The 27,655-nt window shown below is 54.4% G+C and overlaps 2 protein-coding genes across 2 annotated transcripts; both read right to left on the bottom strand.

The window, feature by feature from the left end:
• Nucleotides 1–5,664: 5,664 nt before the first annotated feature.
• LOC138682312 (protocadherin alpha-2-like) lies at nt 5,665–8,684 on the bottom strand. Its single transcript, XM_069772459.1, has one exon. The coding sequence runs from the start codon at nt 8,410–8,412 to the stop codon at nt 5,680–5,682; it is 2,733 nt and encodes a 910-aa protein (XP_069628560.1). The 5' UTR covers nt 8,413–8,684; the 3' UTR covers nt 5,665–5,679.
• Nucleotides 8,685–20,160: 11,476 nt separating this feature from the next.
• On the bottom strand, nt 20,161–23,572 carry LOC138682302 (protocadherin alpha-13-like). The gene has a single exon (XM_069772384.1). It carries the CDS (start codon nt 23,358–23,360, stop codon nt 20,631–20,633), a length of 2,730 nt encoding a protein of 909 aa, XP_069628485.1. The 5' UTR covers nt 23,361–23,572; the 3' UTR covers nt 20,161–20,630.
• Between the last annotated feature and the right edge of the window lie 4,083 nt (nt 23,573–27,655).

Below are 27,655 nucleotides of genomic sequence, written 5' to 3'. Positions count from 1 at the left end.
CTAACACTGCCAAGTCCACCACTAAACCATGTCCCCACTAAACCATGTCCCTAAGCACTATGTCTTCTAAATATCCCCAGGGATGGTGACTCAGGTACTTCCCTGGCCAGCCTGTCCCAATGCTTGACAACCCTTTGAGGGGAGGATTTTTTCCTAATATCCAATCTAAACCTCCCCTGGCACAACTTGAGGCCATTTCCTCTCATCCTATCACTTGCTACTTGGGAAAAGAGACCAACAACCACCTAGTTACAACCTCCTTTCAGGCAGTTGTAGAGGTTTCCCCTCAGCCTCCTTTTCTCCAGACCAAACAACCCCGGTTCCCTCAGCTGCTCCTTGTACATCTTGTTCTCTGGAGCCTTCATCAGCTTCAGTGCTCTTCTTTGGACACGCTCCAGCACCTCAGTATCTTTCTTGGGGTGAGGGGCCCAAAACCAAACACAGCATTCAAGGTGCGGTCTCACCAGTGCCACGTACAAAGGCATGATCACTTCCCTACTCCTGCTGACCACACGATTTCTGATAGAAGCCAGGAGGCTATTGGCCACCTTGGCCATCCAGGCACACTGCCGGCTCACATTCAGCTGGCTGTCGACCAACACCCCCAGGCCCTTTTCCTCCAGGCAGCTTTCCAGTCACTCTTCCCCAAGCCTGTACCCTTGCACTGGGTTGTTATGACCCACATGCAGGACCTGGCACTTAGCCTTCTTGAAGCTCATCCAGTTGGCCTCGGCCCATCGATCCAGCCTCTCCAGACCCCCCTGCACAGTCTCTACCCTCAGGCAGATCAACACTCCCGCCCAGCTTGGTGTTGTCTGCAAACTTACTGAGGGTGCGCTCGACTCTCTCATCCAGATCACTGATAAAGATATTAAACAGAACTGCCCCAAGAATGACCCTGGAGAACACTGCTTGTGACTGGCTGCCATCTGGATTTACCTCTGTTCACCAGAAATCTTTGGGCCCAGCCAGCCAGCCAGTTGTTTACCTGGCAAACAGTACACCCGCCCAAGCCAGGAGCAGCCAGTTTCTCCAGGAGAACCCTGTGGGAAATGGTGACAAAGACTTTAGTAAAAGTCCAGGCAAGCAACATCCACAGCCCTCCTCTCATCCACTAAGCGGGTCATCTTGTCAAAGAAGGAGATCAGCTTAGTCAAGCAGGACCCGCCTTTCCTAAACCCATGATATCAGGACAGCTCTAATGGTAGTGGGCATTGATTTCATGCTGTGAGAGAGCAACCCAAATGCTGACGAGCACATCACTGCCATGGATGAGGTCTAACGTGTCGGACAATTTGGGGATGGTTGGGGTTTGGGGGTTCAAAAGAAGGCTTACGTGGATTCTTTAAGGTTGTCGCTGCTGATCCAAATATTGAAAGAACATCAAAACAGGCCAGCATATGTCATGACACTTCACTGGTGAGGAACGTAGTCCACAACCTGGGGGAAAAGGGGGACCAGCAAAAGAAAATTCCCATTTCTAACACCTGCCTTATTCGGTCACACCTCTCTCCCTGAAAAATTTATCTCATGAACTAGACTTACAACACAGTTGGAAAAAAACCATAGGAAAAGCCCGCATTGCCTTCCCTACTTTCATAATGACTCTGGTCAGCCAACCAAAATGGAGAAATTACACCATGGGAAGAGAAAACCCTGAAGTCTCAACTGTCACCTTCCATCATGTCTCTTCCAGAGGACAATCAAAGAGGAGGACGACAGAGTTTGTGACAAGAAAGCACATCCCATCCAAGCACAGTCAGCAGTCAGCAACGGAAATGGCAGAAAATAGTGCCTGAGGGGGCTGCCACCACCACAGCCTGCACATCTCACAGTTCTTCATCAATCTTGAGTGGAAATGCTACACGCCAGCAAGCAAGAGCATCTGCAAAGCTGGTGGTGTGGCACCTCTAACGCAACCGGCAGTGATTTTATTCTACGGAAGAACAATTCACACCCACAACAGCAAACCTCAGCTGGGAGAATGAAGTACTGCCCACCATAGAAGAAGATGAGGTTGGAGACTGTGAATGTGCGCAAGTCCATGGAACCTCATGAGGTACATCTGAGGGTCCTGAGGGAATTGGCAGATGAAGTTGCCAAGCCACTATCCCTCATATTTGAAAAGTCATGACAGACTGGTGAAGTTCCCAGTGACTGGAAAAGGGGAAACATAACCCCCATTTTTCAAAAGGGAAAAAAAGGAAGACCTGGGCAACTACAGGCCAGCCAGTCTCCCTTCTGTGCCCGGCAAGACAGTGAAGCAGATCCTCCTGGAAATTATGCTAAGGCACATGGAAAACAGAGGGGTGACTGGTGACAGCCAACGTGGCTTCACTAACGGCAAGTCATGCCTGACAAATTTCTGGTGGTCTTCTATTGCAGGGTTACAGCATTGGTGGATAAGCGAAGATGACTGACATCACCTACCTGGGCTTGTGCAAAGCATTTGATACTGCCCCACACTACATCCCTGCCTCTAAACTGGAGAGACGTGGATTTGACGTGTGGACCATTTGGTGGATAAGGAATTGGCTGGATGGTCACACTCAACAGTTGCGCTCAACAGCTCAATGTCTGGGTGGAGATCAGCAATGAGTGGTGTCCTTCTGGGGCCTGTATGGAGAACAGTATTACTTAACATCTTTGTCGGGGCCATGGACAGTGGGATTGAGTGAGCGCTCAGCAAGTTTGCAGATGACACCAAGCTGAGTGCTGCGGTTTATACTCCAGAGGGAAGGGATGCCATCCAGAGGGGCCTTGACAAGCTTGAGAGCTGGGCCCGTGCAAACCTCGTGAAGTTCAACAAGGCCAAGCACAAGGTCCTGCACCTGGGTCGGGGCAATCCCAATCGTGGATACAGCCCTGGCAATGAGCGGATTGAGAGCAGCCCTGTGGACACGGACTTGGAGGTACAGGTGGATGAAAAGTGAATATGAGCCAGCAACGTGTGCTCATAGCCTAGAAAGCTATTCATGTCCCGGGCGGCATTCAAAAGAAGTGTGGCTTGCAGGTTGAGGAAGGTGATTCTCTCCCTCTACTCTGCTCTTGTGATACCCCACCTGGAGTACTCTGTTCAGCTCTGGGGCACACAGCATAAGGAAGACATGGTCCTGCTTGACCACGTCCAGAGGAGGGCCACAAAGATGAGCAGGGGGCTGCAGCACCTCCCCTATGACAGGTTGAGAGACTTGGGGTTGTTTAGCCTGGAGAAGAGAAGGCTCCGCGGAGAACTTTTAGCGTCCTTCCACTACTTAAAGGGGGCACACACCAAAGATAGGGAGGGACTTTTTACAAGGGAGTGTAGTGATAAGATGAAGCGTAATGGTTTTAACACTGAAAGAGGGTAGTTTTAGATTAGATACTAGGAAGAAATTACCTGCTGGGAGGGTGGTGAGACACTGGAACAGGTTCCCAGAGGAGTTGTGGATGCCCCTTGCCTGGAAGTGTTCAAGGCCAGGTTGGATGGGGCTTTGAGCAACCTGATATACTGGAAAATGTCCCTGCTCATTGCAAGGGGTTTGGAACTAGATCATCTTTAAGGTCCCCTCCAACCCAAACCATTCTGTGATTCTACGGTCATGGCAACATCAACAGCTGTGGAAGCTGCTACAGATGCCCACCACTACACAAGGACAGCAGGTTGAAACACTACCCTCCCACAATGTCTTTCCCAAAACTGGAGCAAAAAGGTTCATCAGACAGTATTCAGCAGTCTGCATGTCAACCCCTCCTACCAACACATTGCCTACAGCAATCAGGCAGCAGCACAAGGGACTGTCTCTGCTGGCAGACAGTCGTACAACACTGTGCGTGTTTCAATACCATGTAACTATCTCAAGACCCAGAAGGCCTCCAGCTCCAGATTCTTGCAGCCTGGAAAAGAATCCTGGGCAAAAACACTCTCTGCCCATCCTGCCTCATGCTCTCCTCTAGGCAGCCTCCGCTCCCCACTCTCCAACATGTGTTCTCAAGAAAAACACATCATCTCCCATTCTTGTCTTCTTAGAGCATAGGCCATGGAATTCCCAAGGATTTCCAGTTCCCACAGACAAGTCTTCCCACTGCTCAGAATCACCCTTCACAACAGGAAATGCCCAGGCCCTGCTCAATGCTAGTGCCAGAATCACCTCCACGACATGCCACAGTTTCCTTTCCCGGCTCCATCCGACTTTTGCTTATGCTTCCCATCAATGAGACCACCGTAGAAAACACACAGACGTATCACATACACAGCATCGGCAAACTCTCTGCTGATGAGCCGTCGTGTCTGGCGATGTTTTGTGGGATATTTGGAAAACAACAGACATATAGCGAACAATCCAGGCACAATGGAACTGATTATTCCGTGAGCCAGAGGCCTCTGCAGGCAGCAGGCCTCAAGGACGTAGCGAAGATTAACTGTTGCTACAAGTTTGATGAAGCAAGCACGAAAAGTAGAACAAGGCTAACTGTTGCTACAAAGTTTGATGAAATAAGCACAAAAAGCTGAACAAAGTTGGGCCTACCTGGCTGAAAGCAGGACACAAGACAAGATACAGGCGGAGGGAACCATTCGCGTGATCAGAAGGCCTTATCCTATCAAATTATTGTTTTAGGCGCGTGGACAGCATATGTTAACCAATCAACAGATGGCTTACGCATGAGCAGGAACTAAAACACTTATATAAACCAAGCTATTTGGGCAATAAAGTGGCATCTGCTTTGATCATATTGATTGTGTGCAGTGTCCGTGACTTCCGCGTCGACAATGTTTCAGCTATCTCCAAGGGAAATGTTGCAAGCCTGAGAGCAACACTATTTCTGCAAGTGACATTGTGACAGCTCTAAATGGCAATAGCATCAATTTCTTGCTCTGAAAAAAACAACCCAACTGTTGATGAGCACCCCACCGCAACAGATGATATTGACTACATAGGAGAATCTGGTTTGGGTTTTGTTTTGATGGGTTTATTTTGTTTGGGTTTGTTCTGCTTGTTAGGTTTTGCTTGTTTGGTGGTTTTGGGGTTGGGTTGTATTTTTTTCCCCCAACCATGTTTCCAGGGCTTCTGCAACCATGAGGCTGTTGATTCAAGTATTAGAAGAACATCAAAACACACCAGTGTATGTCACGTTACTTCTCTGGCCACAAACAAGAGACCAAAACCTGGGGGATGCTGGAAACAACTAAATGAAAAGGAAATTCCCGTCTCTAACACCTACCTTGTTGGGTGACACTCCTCTCCCTGAACACTTTACACTAGCAACTAGCGTTACAACGCACTTGGGAAAAAAACATAGGAAAAGTCTGTATTGCCTTCCCTACTTTCATAACTCGTCTGGTGGGCGAATAAAAATGCAGAAATTATACCACGGGGAGAGAAGACCCTGAACACCCAACTGTCACCTTCCATCACAACTCTCGCAGAAGGGAATCAAATCAGGACGAGGACAGAGTTTGCAACAAGAAACCACAGCAGATACCAGCACGGTCAGCAAAAAGCAACTCTAAGAAGCAGTACATAGTGCCTGCGGGACTGCCGCCACCACAGCCTGCGTGTCTGGCACGCCTTCAGCAAGCTCGGGTGGAAATGCTGCACACCAGCAAGCCCGAGCATCCGCAAAGCTGATGTCGTGGCACCTCACATCGCAGTCGGCAGGGATTTCATTCCACGGGACAACAGCCCACGACCGCAAAGATCACCTGCGGACGGCCACCGCTGCGGGGTGCGGCAACACCTTGCTTGCTTGCTTGCTTGCTTCCTCCCCCACAGCGAGAGCCCGGGGGCTCCGGCAAGGACGCCAACGTCCCGTGAACACCCATAAGAAGCACCCGCCAAGCCCCCACCGCCCGCGGGCCCCGGCGGCTGAGCCCGGCTCCCACCAGCGCCTGCCCGGGGCCCGGGCAACAAGGGACACGGGAAGGGGGAAGGGGCGAGAGGCGACAAAGGGGGGGGCACTGACCGTGTCCACGAGAGCGGGCGCCTCCGGCTGCGTCTCCTTCGCCGCGGGGACGGGCGGCGGCGGGAAGTTGGGGCTGAAAACCATCAGGTCGCTCTTGCCCGCGCCCTCCGCCACGCACAGGCTCCGGCTCTGGCGCTGCGAGTACGACCAGCTCCCCACTTCGCTGGCGCACACCAGCGTCGCCGGCCCGGGCCCCGACAGCACGGCCGCCCGCGGCGCCCACCGCGACGCCCCGTACAGCACCACCGCCAGCAGGAACAGGCTCGACACCGCGCAGATGGCCACCACCAGCCACACGTTCGTCGCCGCCGCCGCCGCCGCCGCCGCGCCGCCCTCCGCGCCCGCCGCCGGCCGCGGCCCCGCCCCCGACGAGGACGAGCCCGCGGCCGCCAGCGCCGCCTCGGCGCCCTCCACCAGCGACACGCTCAGCGTGGCCGTGGCCGAGCGCGCCGGCTCGCCGTGGTCCCGCACCACGATCACCAGCCTCTGCCGCGGGCCGTCCGCCTCCTCCAGCGCCCGCGCCGTGCTCACCTCGCCGCTGTACAGCCCCACGCGGAACGGGCCCTTCCCCCGCGGCTCCCACAGCTCGTAGCGCAGCCACGCGTTGTAGCCCGAGTCCGCGTCCACCGCGCGGATCTTCGCCACCACCTGCCCCGCCGGCGCCCCCCACGCCGCCCACGCCCACAGCGCCCCCGAGCCCGAGCCCGAGCCCGGCCCCGACGAGCCCGCCGCCCCGCCACCCGGCCCGCCCCCGGCAGGAGCAGGCGGGAGCAGCGCCGGCGCGTTGTCGTTCTCGTCCACCACGAAGAGCTGCACCGTGGCGTTGCCGCACAGCGGCGGCTCCCCCGCGTCCACCGCCCGCACCTCGAACTGCAGCACCTGCACCTCCTCGTAGTCCAACGGCTGCAGCGCCCACAGCCGCCCGCTCTCCGCGTCCACCGACACGTAGCTCGACGCCGCCCGCCACCCCCCGCCCGCCACCGCGCCCCCGCCGACGCCCTCCGCCACCGAGTAGCTCACGCGCCCGTTGCCCGCCTCGTCCGGGTCCCGCGCCCACAGCCGCGCCAGCTCCGCGCCCGCCGCGTTGTTCTCCCGCGCCAGCACCGTGTACACGGCCTGCGCGAACGCCGGCGCGTTGTCGTTCACGTCCGACACCGGCACCCGCACCCCGCGGCTGGCGCGCAGCGCCGGCGCCCCGCCGTCCTCCGCCCGCACCTCCACCTCGTACTCCGACACCCGCTCCCGGTCCAGCGCCTCCCGCAGCACCAGCGAGTACGAGCCCGCGAACGTCGCCACCAGCCCGAACGGCGCCGCCGGCCACACCGCGCAGCGCACCCGACCGTTCGCCCCCGAGTCCCGGTCCGACACGCTCAGCAGCGCCACCACCGTCCCCACCGCCGCGTCCTCCGGCACCGGCACCGACAGCGACGTCACCCACACCTCCGGCGCGTTGTCGTTCACGTCCAGCACCTCCAGCTCCACGCTGCAGTGACCTGACAGCGGGGGCGAGCCTTTGTCTCTCGCTTCGATTTGTATCTCGTGTAAACGGACGTTTTCAAAGTCCAGGGCGCCCGTCAGTCTGATCTCGCCCGTCTTGGGATCAATGGTGATGACATCTCTGCTAACACCAGGAAGGGAACTAACGATGCTGTAAGAGAACTCATTATTGACACCCTCGTCCGGATCCGTGGCGTTCACACGCACCACCAGCGTCCCCTCTGCAGCGCTCTCTGGCAGCTGCACTTTGTACACCGACTGGTTGAACTGGGGCGCGTTGTCGTTGGCGTCCAGCACCGAGATTACCAGCTCCATCGTGCCCGTCAGCGACGGACGGCCCCCGTCGCTCGCCGACAACACCAAACGGTGCTCAGGCATCGTCTCGCGGTCCAGAGATTTCGCGAGCACCAGGAACAGGGATTTCCTGTTCTCGTCAGAGGATTTAACATCGAGTGTAAAATACTCGCTGGGGCTGAGGGTGTAGGAGAGCTGCGCGTTGGCTCCGACATCTGCATCCGACGCGCCCTCCAGCGGGAACCGAGAACCGGGGGGGGAGTTCTCCGGTAAACTGAGGTTTTTCCGGGCGGCGGGGAAGAGCGGGGCGTTGTCGTTGATGTCGGTCACCTCCAGCTCCACGTGGAAGACGCGCAGCGGCCGCTCCACCAGCACCTCCAGCCGCAGGGCGCACGGCGCGCTCTTCCCGCACAGCTCCTCCCGGTCCAGCCGCGAGCTCACCACCAGCGCCCCGCTCGCCCCGCTCACCTCCACGCTCACCCGCCGGCCCTGCGCCACCAGACGCAGCCGACGCGCCTCCGGCTCGCCCGCCTCCAGGCCCAGGTCCTGCGCCAGCCGGCCCACCACCGTCCCGGCCTTGGCTTCCTCCGGCACCGAGTAGCGCACCTGCCCGCCGCCCAGCGCCCAGGCCGCCTGCAGCACCAGCACCCGCACCACGGGCCCCCAGCACACGCCCATCGCCGCCGCCGCCACCGCCCGCAAGGGCCCCGCACGGCTCCCCGCCGCCGCCCGGACGCACCGGCTCTCCTGCCCGCCCCGCGCCGCCCCCCCGCGCTCACAGCCGGGCTCTCCGCCGCACCGGGGCGGAGCCGCCTCACCGCTCCGACCCCGTTTCTGAGCCTGCAGCGACACCGTGTGCTGCTCCGATGCCTCGCACGCTCCCCACCATCGCCAGCCCGCCGCCTCTCGCCTCGCTTCCTTCCGTGCTCCTCCTGCTTTGCCCTCTTCCTTTCTTTTTCCCCTCCTCCTCGCGTCTTTGCTCTTGCCTTCGTCCTTTCTTCCTTCCTCCTTCAGTTATCTCTTCGTATGCGTTTACCGCCTTCTTCCTTCCTTTCCTGACATTTTCCTTCTCTTTTATTCTTTCTCTTCCGTCTTCTCTTTCCAACTCCTTTCTGCTTTCTTCTCTTTCCACCTTCGATGTCCTCTTTCTGCTCTTCCTTCTCCTTTTCGTTCTTGCCCTGACGTGCCCAAGTCTTTACTCCCCTTTCCCTTCTCCTTCCATCCTTCGCTCTTCTTTACCCCCGCTGGCAGCTCGCCAGTCGCCTCCGGCGCCGCGGCGGAGACCGTCAAAGACGGAGCCAGCAGCGCTAATTACGGGCCTGCAGCGCCGCAGCGCGGTACTCTAACCAAGGCGGAGGCTGTTAGGGACCAACTCTCTTCAGCGTCTACAGGTGGCGTCGTGCTCGTAATCTCCTCTATCGTCTCTTCTTTCCTTCCTTTCTTCCTCTTTGCTTTCTTTTTACTTCCACCAACTGCTTCCTTGTCTTCTTCCTTCCCTTCTGCCATTTTCTGTTTCCTTTTCTCCCTTTTTTATGTTACCCTTTCTTCTCCTCATTCTTCTTCCTTCTGCCTTTCCTTAGCTCTATCCCTAGCTCTTTCCTTTTTCCCCTGCCCTGCCTCATCTTTGCCTCCTAATCCCTTCTGTTTATACACAAACAGCCGAGCCATTGTATCTTCCTTTCTTTTTCTCCTTCACCAAAATGATTTCTAAATGGCTACAACACACTCACAATGAAGCATGGACACCCCTTCAGGCAAGGCCTCTCCTTCCTCTTCCTCACCACTTTTCACCAAGCCTGACACAGCAACCTGAGTACCGAGGGTGCTGAGGTCCTCCACTCCATTCATCATGTCGATACAACATTGGTGCATGCTGGTAATCTCCGCTACTGTCTCTTCCTTCTTTCTTGTTTCCTCTTTCTTTCATTCTTTCCCATTTTCTTGCTTGCTTGCTTCTTACTTGTATAGATTACTTCCATTCTTCTTGCTTTTTTTCTTCCTTCCCAACTCGTCTTCCTTTTTTTGTTTTTTGTCCTGCTCTATCCTTGCCTCCCATTCTGTTCTACTTCCATCCTTCTATCTGCTGTTTCATTTTTCTTTTACCAAGAACTTTTTAAAAAGTCTACACCATGAAGCACGGACATGCCCTTTGGCAAGTGCTCTCACTCCTCATCCCAATCACCTTCCATCCTTCCATACAGTAAACGACCCTCCTATTTTCCTCCATCCTTCCATACAGTAAACAACCCTCCTGTTTTCCTCCAGTCTATGAATCTGCACCTGCCCTTATCTTCCTGAAGAACACACCCTTCGCCACACCAGCCATCTCAAGGACCCAGCAAATCACAGAGTGAGGCAATCAAATGGCAAAGAACACCTCTGCCTCATCAGAACACAATCCACCACTCTCTGAAACACAAGCCCCAGATACAGGGATGTCTCATTACAAAAAAAGGCTCCACAGAGTCCAGACAACACAGGCGAGTCTATCATTCGGGAACTCAAACCCAGCACAGCCAAGCACAACAACCCTCCAGGAGGGCTGAAAAAGCACAGGGCAACCACAGCTCCCAAGCACTCTCCATATACTTCCATTCTTCCAGACTCATTTTCCACCGCCACGCTGAATGGCAAGCTCTTGCTTCCCGTTCAGGCAGGCATGCACTGCCAGAACAACACAGCAAGAACCTCAGTACCCAGGGGCATTAGTCCCCTCAGAATAGCATGACCCACTCAGCACACAGCCAAACAAAAGCCACGAGGACAACACCATGGCATTTTTACTTACAACGTCCACTCAATGCCCAAAACATCCACCCCATGACATGGATTGTGATCCCTCCTCTATACGTGCTTGCTGCCACCCACTCAAGCTGTGCCTCGAAGCAGCAGGAAAGCAACGAGAGCAGGCAGTGGTGCTTTGCTGCTCCAAACCTACAGGCATTACAATCCTGGCAACATTCGGTTGATCCAACAGCAAGATACCACGACAAAGCAGGAACAAAAGTACATCTGCCTCTCAAACTCATCCTCTTCAGGTATGAACAACTTAGCTGTAGAATCACTGGTTGCTTCTTCAAGTTAAAAAACATTTTAAGGACAGCAGAAACAATGGCTTGAAGGGACATTTGCAATTAACATTATGAGAGATTCCTGGGGAAGCTGGACACAAAAAAAATTACTCATGTTCTGCAGAACCTTATGCAATTCTATCACAAGGGGAGTAGCAGGGAGACCTGAAAGCCAAGGACATTCTGTCAATGTCAAGCTCAGCTCAAGAGAGTGGAAAAGCCATCCCCCACACTGATGACAAACCGCCCAAATGTCTGCAACCTGACAGCTGCCACAATTCCACCTCCTGCATCTCATCTGCTGTTACCAACACATTGCCAATGCGAGAGAAGAGAAAACAAAACAATGGGAGGTTTTGGTAAGAGGAGGGAAGAAAACCAAAGGAACCCCTTGCACTGTACTGAAACACAAGAGGACAACAACAGGCACAAGGCTATGCAGAAATTCTGGAGGCCCTGAAAGGATCCCAGGCAAGTAGCACTGTCTGCAGAGCCTCTTCTTGAGGTTTCTACTGGCATCCTCTATCCCACACCCAGGGCAATGGCATCTCCAGCTAAGTGGACGTTCTCCACTTCTTCCCCAATGACACAGACCATGTTCTAACCAGCATCTCCATTTCCCTCATGCAAGACTTTTCCCCACTCAAGGTCACACTCCCCATGACGCATGCCCAGGCCACACTTCAGCCACTCACAGGATTAAAGCCACAGCACCCGGGTACTGCTCCAGCCCAACAACATGCCCCACCTCTAAGCCCCATTCTCGACATGACCCAGGCCTTCGCACATCCTCACTTTCCCTCACAAATGGCACAGAAAACATACGGAGGGCTGCAAAGCCACACAGTGTCTGACACGCTCTTCCCAGCTGCCTGAACTTCACCCTGAATGTTTTCTGACTTTTCAAGCAATCTCAGATGGAAACAACACTGCTGTGCATTAGAATGTAACGATTCTTTGATTAGAGCTTGACAGCTCTGACTCCTGTCCCAACAAATTTTTTTTTTTTTTTTCCAGACAACCACACCAAATACTGAAGCAGAAGCACACTCACAATGTCAACCGCATGGGAGAATTTGTAGCAGAGAAAACCACAGCTGCGTGGGCTTTGGCGTGTAAGTACGCATCTCTGAATGACTTAAGCATAACAGGACACACCATCTCTACCGAGGCCAACTGTGCAGGTAAACAGGTAGAGGGAGTCGAGCACAGAAAGATTACACCCACCTCCCAACATCCCCTTACAAATCCTGCCCAAGGAGGATCAAGGAACCATCATGGCAACGTCAACGGCTGTGGAAGCTGCTATAGATGCCCACCACTGCACAAGGACAGCAGGGTGAAGCACTACCCTCCCACAACACCCTGCCAAAACACAGGAGAAAAAAAGTTCATCAGACAGCATTCACCAGTCCGCATGTCACCCCCTCTTAACAACACATTGCCTACATCAGGCAGGCTGCAGGGGAACCTACTGAGCCTGGTGGGAGACATTCATAAACTCAAAACACAGTGCAGGCATTTCAGTTTCACATACTGTCTCAAGATCCACAAGGCCTCATACTCCAGACCCTTGGAGCCTGGAAAGGATCCTGGGCAGCAACACTCTCTGCCCATCCTGCCTCATGCTTTCCTCTAGGCAGCCTCCGCTCCCCACTCTGCAACATGTGTTCTCAAGATAAGCACTTCATCTCCCATTCTTGTCTTCTTACGAAAAGGCCCACGGTCTTCCCAAGGATTTCCACTTCCCTCTAACAAGTCTTCCCACTGCTCAAGGTCAACCTTCACATCCAGAAATGGCCAGGCCCTACTCAGTACCACTGCCACGCTCACCTCCACGACATGCCACACTCTCCTGTGGCGTCAGCAACCTCGGACGGAAACGTTACACAACTGGGAGCAATAATAGTTATAGGGGTGATATCGGAACAGCTCTAATGGCAATGGGCATAAATTGCATGCTGTGCAAGAAGAACCCAAATGCTGACAAACACACCAGTGTCACCAATGATACCTACTGTGTACAAAAATTTTCTCTTGAGTTTTTGGGGTGAGCTGTTTAGCTTTTGGGGGTTGTTTTCATTTGGTTCTTTTTCTGAAAAGAGGTTTTTCCATCGGTTTTGTAACGGCATGGCTGGTGATGCAAATATTGAAGGAACATCAAAACAGGCCAGTGTACAGTCACGCCTCCTCTCGGGCCAGGAACTCAAGTCCAAAACCCAGCAGGGGAGGGCAGGACAAGAAAAAGGAGATACCTGCCTTGGGTCACACGCTTCTGCCTCAACACTTTATGCCACTAACTACAGTTAAAATACACTTGGAAAAAGAACACTTGGAAAAGTCCATACAGCCTTCCCTACTTTTATAATAACCCTGTTGGGCAAATAAAAATGGAGAAACTATGCTATAGTGTAGACCCCCGATTGTCACCTTGCATCACGTCTCTTGCAGAAGAGAATAAAACAGGGTGAGGACAGAGTTTACAACAGGAAATCACAGCCGATACCAGCACGATATGCAGTCAGCAAAGGTAATAAGTTCTCCCGCTGCTCAACGTCACCCTTCACATCAGGAGATGCTCAGGCCCTACTCAATGCCACTGCCACATTCACCTCCATGAACATGCAACAGTTTCCTTGCCCACCTCAGGGCTCACTCCAGATTTTCCAGTCCCTTCCCACCAAAGACAGCACCATAAATAAACATACAGATGGTATCACACACACAGCATCCAGCAGAGTCTCTGTAGATGACCCTTCATGTTTGGCAATGCTTCAGCATTCTCAGAAGGAAATGTGGCAGACCTGGGAGCAATACTCTTTATAAAGGTGATGCTGGGACAGCTCGAGATGGCCATGGCATTCATTTCATGCTCTGAGGGAAAAACAAAAATGTTGACACGCACAGCACTGTAACGGATGATATCGACTGTGTAGGGGAATTGTTTTTCAGTTTTGTCGGGGAGGGGCGGTTCCTTGGATTTGGGTGGGGTTTTTGTTTCTTTGTTTTTTCTTGTAAGAAAAGAAGATTTCAAGGGCTTGTGCAATGATGTGACTTCTGATCCAAATATTGAAAGAACATCGAAACAGGGCAGTGTATTTCATGACACTTCACTGGCGAGGAATGCACTCCAGATCCTGGGGGAAAGGGGAAGCAGGAAAAGAAAAAGAAAATTCCCGTTCCTAACACCTACCTTGTGGGGTGACACTCCTCTCCCTCAACACTTTATCATACTAACTATGGTTACAACACACTTGGAGAAAGAACACTGGATTACAGCCACCTCCTCATCACTTCCGCTTACAAATCCTGCCTGAGGAGGATCAAGGAACCATCATGGCAACATCAACGGAGGTGGAAGCTACTATGGATGCCCACCACTACACAAGGACAGCAGGCTGAAGCGCTACCCTCCCACAACACCCTGCTCAAAACAAGCGGGAAATGGATCAGCAGACAACATTCAGCAGTCTGCGTCTCAAGCCCTCTTACCAACACATTGCCTAGGTCAGGAAGGCAGCAGCACAAATGACTGTCTCTGGTGGGAGATATTCATAAATTCAAATCACATTGTAGGCATTTCGATACCATGTAACTGTCTCACGACCCAAAAGGCCTCATACTCCAGACCCTTGGGAGCCTGGGAAAAGATCCTTGGCAAAAACACTCTGTGCCCTTCCTGCCTCATGCTTTCCTCTAGGCAGCCTCCACTCCCCACTCTGCAACATGTGTCCTCAAGACAAGTACATCATCTCCCATAACTGTCTTCTTATGACGTGGCCCATGGTCACCCCAAGGATTTCCACTTCCTTCACACAAGCCTTCCCACTGCTCAGGGTCACCCTTCACATCAGGAGATGCCCAGGCACTACTCAATGCCACTCCCACAATCACCTCCATGAACATGCCACACTTCCCTTTCAGTCCAGCTTTTGTGGACACTTCTGTCAACGAGAGCACCACAGAAAAACATACAGATCATATTGCATACACCGTGTCCAGCAGACTCTCCGCAGCTTATTCTTCATGGCTTGCACTGCTTCAGCAACCTCACATGGAAACCTTACACATCTCGGAGCAATACTATTTCCAGAGATGATCATAGTGTCATTGATGTTGGAGAAGATCCTTCACACCATCGAGTCCAACCATTAACCTAACACTGCCAAGTCCACCACTAAACCATGTCCCTAAGCACTACATCTTCTAAATATCCCCAGGGATGGTGACTCAAGTACTTCCCTGGCCAGCCCATCCCAATGCTTGACAACCCTTTGAGGGGAGAATTTTTTCCTAATATTCAATCTAAACCTCCCCTGGCACAACTTGAGGCCATTTCCTCTCATCCTATCACTTGCTACTTGGGAAAAGAGACCAACAACCACCTAGTTACAACCTCCTTTCAGGCAGTTGTAGAGATCTCCCCTCAGCCTCCTTTTCTCCAGACCAAACAACCCCGGTTCCCTCAGCTGCTCCTTGTACGTCTTGTTCTCTAGAGCCTTCATCAGCTTCAGTGATCTTCTTTGGACACGCTCCAGCACCTCCATGTCTTTCTTGGGGTGAGGGGCCCAAAACCAAACACAGTATTCGAGGTGCGGTCTCACCAGTGCCATGTACAAAGGCATGATCATTTCCCTACTCCTGCTGACCACACGATTTCTGATACAAGCCAGGAGGCTATTGGACGCCTTGGCCATCTGGGCACACTGCCGGCTCACATTCAGCTGGCTGTTGACCAACACCCCCAGGCCCTTTTCCTCCAGGCAGCTTTCCAGTCACTCTTCCCCAAGCCTGTACCCTTGCACTGGGTTGTTATGACCCACATGCAGGACCTGGCACTTAGCCTTCTTGAAGCTCATCCAGTTGGCCTCGGCCCATCGATCCAGCCTCTCCAGACCCCCCTGCACAGTCTCTACCCTCAAGCAGATCAACACTCCCGCCCAGCTTGGTGTCGTCTGCAAACTTACTGAGGGTGCGCTCGACTCTCTCATCCAGATCACTGATAAAGATATTAAACAGAACTGCCCCAAGAATGAACCCTGGGGAACACCGCTTGTGACCGGCCGCCATCTGGATTTACCTCTCTCCACTACAACTCTTTGGGCCCAGCCAGCCAGCCAGTTGTTTACCCGGCAAACAGGACACCCGCCCAAGCCAGGAGCAGCCAGTTTCTCCAGGAGAACCCTGTGGGAAACGGTGACAAAGACTTTAGTAAAAGTCCAGGCAAACAACATCCACAGCCTCTCTCTCATCCACTAAGCGGGTCATCTTGTCAAAGAAGGAGATCAGCTTAGTCAAGCAGGACCCGCCTTTCCTAAACCCATGATATCAGGACAGCTCTAATGGTAGTGGGCATTGATTTCATGCTGTGAGAGAGCAACCCAAATGCTGATGAGCACATCACTGCCATGGATGAGGTCTAACGTGTCGGACAATTTGGGGATGGTTGGGGTTTGGGGGTTCAAAAGAAGGCTTACGTGGATTCTTTAAGGTTGTCGCTGCTGATCCAAATATTGAAAGAACATCAAAACAGGCCAGCATATGTCATGACACTTCACTGGTGAGGAACGTAGTCCACAGCCTGGGGGAAAAGGGGACCAGCAAAAGAAAATTCCCATTTCTAACACCTGCCTTATTCGGTCACACCTCTCTCCCTGAAAAATTTATCTTATGAACTAGGCTGACAACACAGTTGGAAAAAAAACATAGGAAAAGCCCGCATTGCCTTCCCTACTTTCATAATGACTCTGGTCAGCCAACCAAAATGGAGAAATTACACCATGGGAAGAGAAAACCCTGAAGTCTCAACTGTCACCTTCCATCATGTCTCTTCCAGAGGACAATCAAAGAGGAGGATGACAGAGATTGTGACAAGAAAGCACATCCCATCCAAGCACAGTCAGCAGTCAGCAACGGAAATGGCTGAAAATAGTGCCTGGGGCCTGCCACCACCACAGCCTGCATGTCTCGCCGCTCTTCATCAATCTTGAGTGGAAATGCTACACGCCAGCAAGCAAGAGCATCTGCAAAGCTGGTGGTGTGGCACCTCTAACGCAATCGGCAGTGATTTTATTCTACGGAAGAACAATTCACACCCACAACAGCAAACCTCAGCTGGGAGAATGAAGTACCGCCCACCGTAGAAGAAGATGAGGTTGGAGACTGTGAATGTGCGCAAGTCCATGGAACCTCATGAGGTACATCTGAGGGTCCTGAGGGAATTGGCAGATGAAGTTGCCAAGCCACTATCCCTCATATTTGAAAAGTCATGACAGACTGGTGAAGTTCCCAGTGACTGGAAAAGGGGAAACATAACCCCCTTTTTTCAAAAGGGAAAAAAAGGAAGACCTGGGCAACTACAGGCCAGCCAGTCTCCCTTCTGTGCCCGGCAAGACAGTGAAGCAGATCCTCCTGGAAATTATGCTAAGGCACATGGAAATCTGAGAGGTGACTGGTGACAGCCAATGTGGCTTCACTAATGGCAAGTCATGCCTGACAAATTTCTGGTGGTCTTCTATTGCAGGGTTACAGCATTGGTGGATAAGCGAAGATGACTGACATCACCTACCTGGACTTGTGCAAAGCATTTGATACTGCCCCACACTACATCCCTGCCTCTAAAATGGAGAGACGTGGATTTGACGTGTGGACCATTTGGTGGATAAGGAATTGGCTGGATGGTCACACTCAGAAAGTTCCGCTCAGTGACTCTATGTCTGGGTGGAGATCAGCAATAGTGGTGTCCTTCTGGGGCCTGTATGGAGAACAGTATTACTTAACATCTTTGTCGGGGCCATGGACAGTGGGATTGAGTGAGCCCTCAGCAAGTTTGCAGATGACACCAAGCTGAGCGCTGCGGTTCATACTCCGGAGGGAAGGGATGCCATCCAGAGGGGCCTTGACAGGCTTGAGAGCTGGGCCCGTGCAAACCTCGTGAAGTTCAACAAGGCCAAGCACAAGGTCCTGCACCTGGGTCGGGGCAATCCCAATCGTGGATACAGCCCTGGCAATGAGTGGATTGAAAGCAGCCCTGTAGACACGGACTTGGGGGTATGGGTGGATGAAAAAGTGAATATGAGCCAGCAACGTGTGCTCGCAGCCTAGAAAGCCAATCATGTCCCGGGCGGCATTCAAAAGAAGAGTGGCTCACAGGTTGGGGAAGACGATTCTCTCCCTCTACTCTGCTCTTGTGATGCCCCACCTGGAGTACTCTGTTCAGCTCTGGGGCACACAGCATAAGAAAGATGTGGTCCTGGTCGAGCAGGTCTAGAGGAGGGCCACAAAGATGAGCAGGGGGCTGCAGCACCTCCCCTATGACAGGTTGAGAGACTTGGGGTTGTTTAGCCTGGAGAAGAGAAGGCTCTGTGGAGACCTTATAGCGTCCTTCCACTACTTAAAGGGGGCACACACCAAAGATAGGGAGGGACTTTTTATAAGGGAGTGTAGTGATAAGATGAAGCGTAATGGTTTTACACTGAAAGAGGGTAGTTTTAGATTAGATACTAGGAAGAAATTACCTGCTGGGAGGGTGGTGAGACACTGGAACAGGTTCCCAGAGGAGCTGTGGATGCCCCTTGCCTGGAAGTGTCCAAGGCCAGGTTGGATGGGGCTTTGAGCAACCTGATATACTGGAAAATGTCCCTGCTCATTGCAAGGGGTTTGGAACTAGATCATCTTTAAGGTCCCCTCCAATCCAAACCATTCTGTGATTCTACGATCATGGCAACACCAACAGCTGTGGAAGCTGCTACAGATGCCCACCACTACACAAGGACAGCAGGTTGAAACACTACCCTCCCACAACGTCTTTCCCAAAACAGGAGCAAAAAGGTTCATCAGACAGTATTCAGCAGTCTGCATGTCACCCCCTCCTACCAACACATTGCCTACGGCAAGCAGGCAGCAGCACAAAGGACTGTCTCTGCTGGCAGATAGTCGTACAACACTGTGGGCGTTTCAATACCATCTAACTATCTCAAGACCCAGAAGGCCTCCAGCTCCAGATTCTTGCAGCCTGGAAAAGAATCCTGGGCAAAAACACTCTCTGCCCATCCTGCCTCATGCTCTCCTCTAGGCAGCCTCCGCTCCCCACTCTCTAACATGCGTTCTCAAGAAAAGCACACATCTCCCATTCTTGTCTTCTTAGAGCATAGGCCATGGAATTCCCAAGGATTTCCAGTTCCCACAGACAAGTCTTCCCACTGCTCAGAATCACCCTTCACATCAGGAAATGCCCAGGCCCTGCTCAATGCTAGTGCCAGAATCACCTCCACGACATGCCACAGTTTCCTTTCCCGGCTCCATCCGACTTTTGCTTATGCTTCCCATCAATGAGACCACCGCAGAAAACACACAGACGTATCACATACACAGCATCGGCAAACTCTCTGCTGATGAGCCGTCGTGTCTGGCGATGTTTTGTGGGATATTTGGAAAACAACGGACATATAGCGAACAATCCAGGCACAATGAAACTGATTATTCCGTGAGCCAGAGGCCTCTGCAGGCAGCAGGCCTCAAGGACGTAGCGAAGATTAACTGTTGCTACAAGTTTGATGAAGCAAGCACGAAAAGTAGAACAAGGCTAACTGTTGCTACAAAGTTTGATGAAATAAGCACAAAAAGCTGAACAAAGTTGGGCCTACCTGGCTGAAAGCAGGACACAAGACAAGATACAGGCGGAGGGAACCATTCGCGTGATCAGAAGGCCTTATCCTATCAAATTATTGTTTTAGGCGCGTGGACAGCATATGTTAACCAATCAACAGATGGCTTACGCATGAGCAGGAACTAAAATACTTATATAAACCAAGCTATTTGGGCAATAAAGTGGCATCTGCTTTGATCATATTGATTGTGTGCAGTGTCCGTGACTTCCGCATCGACAATGCTTCAGCTATCTCCAAGGGAAATGTTGCAAGCCTGAGAGCAACACTATTTCTGCAGGTGACATTGTGACAGCTCTAAATGGCAATAGCATCAATTTCTTGCTCTGAAAAAACAACCCAACTGTTGATGAGCACCCCACTGCAACAGATGATATTGACTACGTAGCAGAATCTGGTTTGGGTTTTGTTTTGTTGGGTTTATTTTGTTTGGGTTTGTTCTGCTTGTTAGGTTTTGCTTGTTTGGTGGTTTTGGGGTTGGGTTGTATTTTTTTCCCCCAACCATGTTTCCAGGGCTTCTGCAACCATGAGGCTGTTGATTCAAGTATTAGAAGAACATCAAAACACACCAGTATATGTCACGTGACTTCTCTGGCCACAAACAAGAGACCAAAACCGGGGGGATGCTGGAAACAACAAAATCAAAAGGAAATTCCCATCTCTAACACCTACCTTGTTGGGTGACACTCCTCTCCCTGAACACTTTACACTAGCAACTAGCATTACAACGCACTTGGGAAAAAAACATAGGAAAACTACGTATTGCCTTCCCTACCTTCAAAACTCCTCCGGTGGGTGAATAAAAATGCAGAAATTATACCACGGGGAGAGAAGACCCTGAACACCCAACTGTCACCTTCCATCACAACTCTCGCAGAAGGGAGTCAAATCAGGACGAGGACAGAGTTTGCAACAAGAAACCACAGCAGATACCAGCATGGTCAGCAAAAAGCAACTCTAAGAAGCAGTACATAGTGCCTGCGGGACTGCCACCACCACAGCCTGCGTGTCTGGCACACCTTCAGCAAGCTCGGGTGGAAATGCTGCACACCAGCAAGCCCGGGGGGGCGTCCGCAAAGCTGATGTCGTGGCACCTCACATCGCAGTCGGCAGGGATTTCATTCCACGGGACAACAGCCCACACCCACAACAGCAAAGATCACCTGCGGACGGCCACCGCTGCGGGGTGCGGCAACACCTTGCTTGCTTGCTTGCTTGCTTCCTCCGCCACAGCGAGAGCCCGGGGGCTCCGGCAAGGACGCCAACGTCCCGTGAACACCCGTAAGAAGCACCCGCCAAGCCCCCACCGCCCGCGGGCCCCGGCGGCTGAGCCCGGCTCCCACCAGCGCCTGCCCAGGGCCCGGGCGACAAGGGACACGGGAAGGGGGAAGGGGCGAGAGGCGACAAAGGGGGGGGCACTGACCGTGTCCACGAGAGCGGGCGCCTCCGGCTGCGTCTCCTTCGCCGCGGGGCCGGGCGGCGGCGGGAAGTTGGGGCTGAAAACCATCAGGTCGCTCTTGCCCGCGCCCTCCGCCACGCACAGGCTCCGGCTCTGGCGCTGCGAGTACGACCAGCTCCCCACTTCGCTGGCGCACACCAGCGTCGCCGGCCCGGGCCCCGACAGCACGGCCGCCCGCGGCGCCCACCGCGACGCCCCGTACAGCACCACCGCCAGCAGGAACAGGCTCGACACCGCGCAGATGGCCACCACCAGCCACACGTTCGTCGCCGCCGCCGCCGCCGCGCCGCCCTCCGCGCCCGCCGCCGGCCGCGGCCCCGCCCCCGACGAGGACGAGCCCGCGGCCGCCAGCGCCGCCTCGGCGCCCTCCACCAGCGACACGCTCAGCGTGGCCGTGGCCGAGCGCGCCGGCTCGCCGTGGTCCCGCACCACGATCACCAGCCTCTGCCGCGGGCCGTCCGCCTCCTCCAGCGCCCGCGCCGTGCTCACCTCGCCGCTGTACAGCCCCACGCGGAACGGGCCCTTCCCCCGCGGCTCCCACAGCTCGTAGCGCAGCCACGCGTTGTAGCCCGAGTCCGCGTCCACCGCGCGGATCTTCGCCACCACCTGCCCCGCCGGCGCCCCCCACGCCGCCCACGCCCACAGCGCCCCCGAGCCCGAGCCCGAGCCCGGCCCCGACGAGCCCGCCGCCCCGCCACCCGGCCCGCCCCCGGCAGGAGCAGGCGGGAGCAGCGCCGGCGCGTTGTCGTTCTCGTCCACCACGAAGAGCTGCACCGTGGCGTTGCCGCACAGCGGCGGCTCCCCCGCGTCCACCGCCCGCACCTCGAACTGCAGCACCTGCACCTCCTCGTAGTCCAACGGCTGCAGCGCCCACAGCCGCCCGCTCTCCGCGTCCACCGACACGTAGCTCGACGCCGCCCGCCACCCCCCGCCCGCCACCGCGCCCCCGCCGACGCCCTCCGCCACCGAGTAGCTCACGCGCCCGTTGCCCGCCTCGTCCGGGTCCCGCGCCCACAGCCGCGCCAGCTCCGCGCCCGCCGCGTTGTTCTCCCGCGCCAGCACCGTGTACACGGCCTGCGCGAACGCCGGCGCGTTGTCGTTCACGTCCGACACCGGCACCCGCACCCCGCGGCTGGCGCGCAGCGCCGGCGCCCCGCCGTCCTCCGCCCGCACCTCCACCTCGTACTCCGACACCCGCTCCCGGTCCAGCGCCTCCCGCAGCACCAGCGAGTACGAGCCCGCGAACGTCGCCACCAGCCCGAACGGCGCCGCCGGCCACACCGCGCAGCGCACCCGACCGTTCGCCCCCGAGTCCCGGTCCGACACGCTCAGCAGCGCCACCACCGTCCCCACCGCCGCGTCCTCCGGCACCGGCACCGACAGCGACGTCACCCACACCTCCGGCGCGTTGTCGTTCACGTCCAGCACCTCCACCAACACCTTGCAATGACCCGACAGCGGGGGCGACCCTTTGTCTTTCGCCTTAACGTGTAGGTCGTACAACGCTTCTGTCTCAAAGTCCAGGGCGCCCGTCAGTCTGATCTCCCCGCTGTTCCTGTCGATGCTGAACACCTCTGAGGCCGAGGGAGGCACAAAAGTATCAATTTCATAAAGCACCTCGCCATATATTCCCAAGTCCGGATCCGTGGCGTTCACGCGCACCACCAGCGTCCCCTCCGCAGCGCTCTCCGGCAGCTGCACTTTGTACACCGACTGGTTGAACTGGGGCGCGTTGTCATTCACATCCAGCACCGAGATCACCAGCTCCATCGTGCCCGTCAGCGACGGACGGCCCCCGTCACTCGCCGACAACACCAAACGGTGCTCAGGCATCGTCTCTCGGTCCAGAGATTTCACGAGCACCAGGAACAGGGTTTCTCGGTATTCTTCAGTGCGCTGCAAATCCAGAGAAAATTGCTCGCTGGGGCTGAGGGTATAGGAGAGCTGCGCGTTGGCTCCGACATCTGCATCCGACGCGCCCTCCAGCGGGAACCGAGAACCGGGCAGGGTGGTGAATTCCGCGAGGCTGAGGTTTTTCCGGGCGGCGGGGAAGAGCGGGGCGTTGTCGTTGATGTCGGTCACCTCCAGCTCCACGTGGAAGACGCGCAGCGGCCGCTCCACCAGCACCTCCAGCCGCAGGGCGCACGGCGCGCTCTTCCCGCACAGCTCCTCCCGGTCCAGCCGCGAGCTCACCACCAGCGCCCCGCTCGCCCCGCTCACCTCCACGCTCGCCCGCCGGCCCTGCGCCACCAGACGCAGCCGACGCGCCTCCGGCTCGCCCGCCTCCAGGCCCAGGTCCTGCGCCAGCCGGCCCACCACCGTCCCGGCCTTGGCTTCCTCCGGCACCGAGTAGCGCACCTGCCCGCCGCCCAGCGCCCAGGCCGCCTGCAGCACCAGCACCCGCACCACGGGCCCCCAGCACACGCCCATCGCCGCCGCCGCCGCCCGCACGGGCCCCGCACGGCTCCCCGCCGCCGCCCGGACGCACCGGCTCTCCTGCCCGCCCCGCCCCGCCCCCCCGCGCTCACAGCCGGGCTCTCCGCCGCACCGGGGCGGAGCCGCCTCACCGCTCCGACCCCGTTTCTGAGCCTGCAGCGACACCGTGTGCTGCTCCGATGCCTCGCACGCTCCCCACCATCGCCAGCCCGCCGTCTCTCGCCTCGCTTCCTTCCGTGCTCCTCCTGCTTTGCCCCCTTCCTTTCTTTTTCCCCTCCTCCTCGCGTCTTTGCTCTTGCCTTCGTCCTTCCTTCCTTCCTCCTTCAGTTATCTCTTCTTATGCGTTTATCGCGTTCTTCTTTTTCTGACATTTTCCTTCTCTTTCTTCTTTCTCTTCCGTCTTCTCTTTCCAACTCCTTTCTGCTTTCTTCTCTTTCCACCTTCGATGTCCTCTTTCTGCTCTTCCTTCTCCTTTTCGTTCTTGCCCTGACGTGCCCAAGTCTTTACTCCCCTTTCCCTTCTCCTTCCATCCTTCGCTCTTCTTTACCCCCGCTGGCAGCTCGCCAGTCGCCTCCGGCGCCGCGGCGGAGACCGTCAAAGACGGAGCCAGCAGCGCTAATTACGGGCCTGCAGCGCCGCAGCGCGGTACTCTAACCAAGGCGGAGGCTCTTACGGACCAACTCTCTTCAGCGTCTACAGGTGGCGTCGTGCTCGTCATCTCCTCTATCGTCTCTTCTTTCCTTTCTTTCTTCCTCTTTGCTTTCTTTTTACTTCCACCAACTCCTTCCTTGTCTTCTTCCTTCCCTTCTGCCATTTTCTGTTTCCTTTTCTCCCTTTTTTATGTTACCCTTTCTTCTCCTCATTCTTCTTCCTTCTGCCTTTCCTTAGCTCTATCCCTAGCTCTTCCCTTTTTTCCCCTGCCCTGCCTCATCTTTGCCTCCTAATCCTTTCTGTTTATACACAAACAGCCGAGCCATTGTATCTTCCTTTCTTTTTCTCCTTCACCAAAATGATTTCTAAATGGCTACAACACACTCACAATGAAGCATGGACACCCCTTCAGGCAAGGCCTCTCCTTCCTCTTCCTCACCACTTTTCACCAAGCCTTACACAGCACCCTGAGTACCGAGGGTGCTGAGGACTTCCACCTCATTCATCATGTCGATACAACATTGGTGCATGCTGGTAATCTCTGCTATCATCTCTTCCTTCTTTCTTGTTTATTCTTTCTTTCATTCTTTCTCGTTTTGTTTTTTTTTCTTGCTTGCTTGCTTCTTACTTTCATAGATTACTTCCTGTCCTTCTTCCTTTTCCTCTTCCTTCCCGTCTCATCTCCCTTTTTTTTTTTTTTTGGTCCTGCCCTATCCTTGCCTCCCATTCTTTACTACTTCCATCCTTGTATCTTCTGTTTCGATTTTCCGTTACCAAGAAGTTTTAAAAATGTCTACACCACACTCACCATGAAGCACGGACGTGCCCTTTGGCAAGAGCTCTCATTCCTCATCCCTTTCACCTTCCATCCTTCCATATAGTAAACAACCCTCCTGTTTTCCTTCAGTCTATGAATCTGCACCTGCCCTTATCTTCCTGAAGAAGAACACACCCTTCGCCATACCAGCCATCTCAAGGACCCAGCAAATCACAGAGTGAGGCAATCAAATGGCAAAGAACATCTCTGCCTCATCTGTTATGGGTTTGTGTGGCATGGGGGTTTTTGCTAGCAGGGGAGGGGTCGCAGGGGTGGCTCCTGTGAGAAGCTACTAGAAGCTCCCTCAGCTCCAAGCCGGAGCCTCCTCTGGCCCAGGCCGACCCAATCAGTGACGGTGGTAGCGCCTCTGGGACTTCTCTGGGAGTCTATTTAAGAAGGGGAACCTGCAGTGAGTGGGGGTATTGGAATGTGAGAGGAATGCCTCTGTGGATAACGAGGTCAGTGAAGGAGGGGGAGGAGGGGTGCCTGAGGACGTTGATGCCCCTGCAGCCCGTCGTGAGACGGCAGGCTGTCCCCCTGCAGCCCGTGGAGGTGAGCAGGGGAGCACGTGCCCCTGAAGATGGCCGTCACTCCATCCGAAAGCCCATACTGGAGCAGTGCGTGGCTGAAGATCGGCCCGCGGAAAGGACCCACGCCAGGGAAGTTTGTGAGGAACTGCAGCCCGTGGAACTCACGTTGGAGAAGTTCGTGAAGGACTGTCTCCCGTGGGAGGGACCCCACGGTGGAGCAAGGGAAGAGTGAGGGGTCCTCCCCCGTGAGCAGGAAGGAGCGGCAGAGACAAGGTGTAGCAACCTGACCCCAACACCCATCCCCTGTTCCCCTGCGCCGCCGGAGGGAGGGGGTAGAGAGAAACCAGAGTAGGGTTGAGCCGGGAAGGAGGGAGGGGCAGGGGGAAGGTGTTCTAAGATTTCGTTTTACTTCCTAATATCCTTGTTTGATTTGACTTGTAGTCAATTAAGTTGATTTCGTTTCTTCCCCAAACTGAGCCTGCCTTTTACCCGTGACCGTAAGGGGTGAGTGATCCCTCCCTGTCCTTCTCTCGACCCATGAGCCTGCCTTTATATTTTCTCCTCAACCCACAGTAGTTGGGGAAGGGGGGGGGGAGAGGGGGGGCGGCGGTGAGGAGCGGCTGCATGGTGCTTTGTTACCGGCTGGGCTGAAACCACGACACTCATCAGAACACAATCCACCACTCTCTGAAACGCAAGCCCCAGATACAGGGATGTCTCATTAAAAAAAGGCTCCACAGAGTCCAGACAACACAGACGAGTCTCTCATTCGGGAACTCAAACCCAGCACAGCCAAGCACAACAACCCTCCAAGAGGACCGAAAAAGCACGGGGCAACCACAGCTCCCAAGCACTCTCCATATACCTCCATCCTTCCAGACTCATTTTCCACGCTGAATGGCAAGCTCTTGCTTCCCATTCAGGCAGGCATGCACGGCAAGAACCTCAGTACCCAGGGGCATTAGTCCCCTTGGAATAGCATCACACAGCCAAACAAAAGCCACGAGGACAACACCATGGCATTTTTACTTACAACATCCGCTCAATGCCCAAAACATCCACCCCATGAAATGGATTGTGATCCCTCCTTCATATACACTTGCTGCCACCCACTCAAGCTGTGCCTCGAAGCAGCAGGAAAGCTACGAGAGCAGGCAGTGGTGCTTTGCTGCTCCAAACCTACAGGCACTACAATCACGGCAACATTCGGTTGATTCAACAGCAAGATACCACGACAAAACAGGAACAAAAGTACATCTGCCTCTCAAGCTCATCCTCTTCAGGTATGAGCAACTTAGCGGTAGAATCACCGGTTGCTTCTTCAAAATATAAATGTTGTCAGGACAGCAGAAACAATGGCTTGAAGGGACATTTGCAATTAACATTATGAGAGATTCCTGGGGAAGCTGGACACAAAAAAAAATTACCCATGTTCTGCAAAAGCCTACACAGTGCACAGTGCTCCCTTATGCACTTCTATCACAAGGAGAGTGGGAGGGAGACCTGAAAGCCAAGGACATTCTGTCAATGTCAAGCTCAGCTCAAGAGAGTGGAAAAGCCATCCCCCAACTGATGACAAACCGCCCAAATGTCTGCAACCTGACAGCTGCCACAATTCCGCCTCCTGCATCTCATCCGCTGTTACCAACACATTGCCAATGCGAGAGAAGAGAAAACAAAACAATGGGAGGTTTTGGTAAGAGGAGGGAAGAAAACCAAAGGAACCCCTTGCACTGTACTGAAACACAAGAGGACAACAACAGGCACAAGGCTATGCAGAAATTCTGGAGGCCCTGAAAGGATCCTGGGCAAGTACCACTGTCTGCAGAGCCACTTCTTGAGCTTTTCTACTGGCATCCTCTATCCCACACCCAGGGCAATGGCATCTCCAGCTAAGTGGACGTTCTCCACTTCTTCCCCAATGACACAGACCATGTTCTAACCAGCATCTCCATTTCCCTCATGCAAGACTTTTCCCCACTCAAGGTCACACTCCCCATGACGCATGCCCAGGCCACACTTCAGCCACTCACAGGATTAAAGCCACAGCACCCGGGTACTGCTCCAGCCCAACAACATGCCCCACCTCTAAGCCCCATTCTCAACATGACCCAGGCCTTCGCACATCCTCACTTTCCCTCACAAATGGCACAGAAAACATACGGAGGGCTGCCTGAACTTCACCCTGAATGTTTTCTGACTTTTCAAGCAATCTCAGATGGAAACAACACTGCTGTGCATTAGAATGTAACGATTCTTTGATTAGAGCTTGACAGTTCTGACTCCTGTCC

This window comes from Haliaeetus albicilla, chromosome 27 (assembly GCF_947461875.1).
Source record: "Haliaeetus albicilla chromosome 27, bHalAlb1.1, whole genome shotgun sequence".
Taxonomy (NCBI): Eukaryota; Metazoa; Chordata; class Aves; order Accipitriformes; family Accipitridae; genus Haliaeetus; species Haliaeetus albicilla.
The sequence above is the reverse complement of the archived record's forward strand: the minus strand, read 5'-3'. Positions and strand labels throughout refer to the sequence as shown.

Bases quoted from the DNA above. Each gene is read 5' to 3' on its own strand.
- LOC138682302 (XM_069772384.1), bottom strand. From the start codon at position 23,360: ATGGGCGTGTGCTGGGGGCCCGTGGTGCGGGTGCTGGTGCTGCAGGCG.
- LOC138682312 (XM_069772459.1), bottom strand. From the start codon at position 8,412: ATGGGCGTGTGCTGGGGGCCCGTGGTGCGGGTGCTGGTGCTGCAGGCG.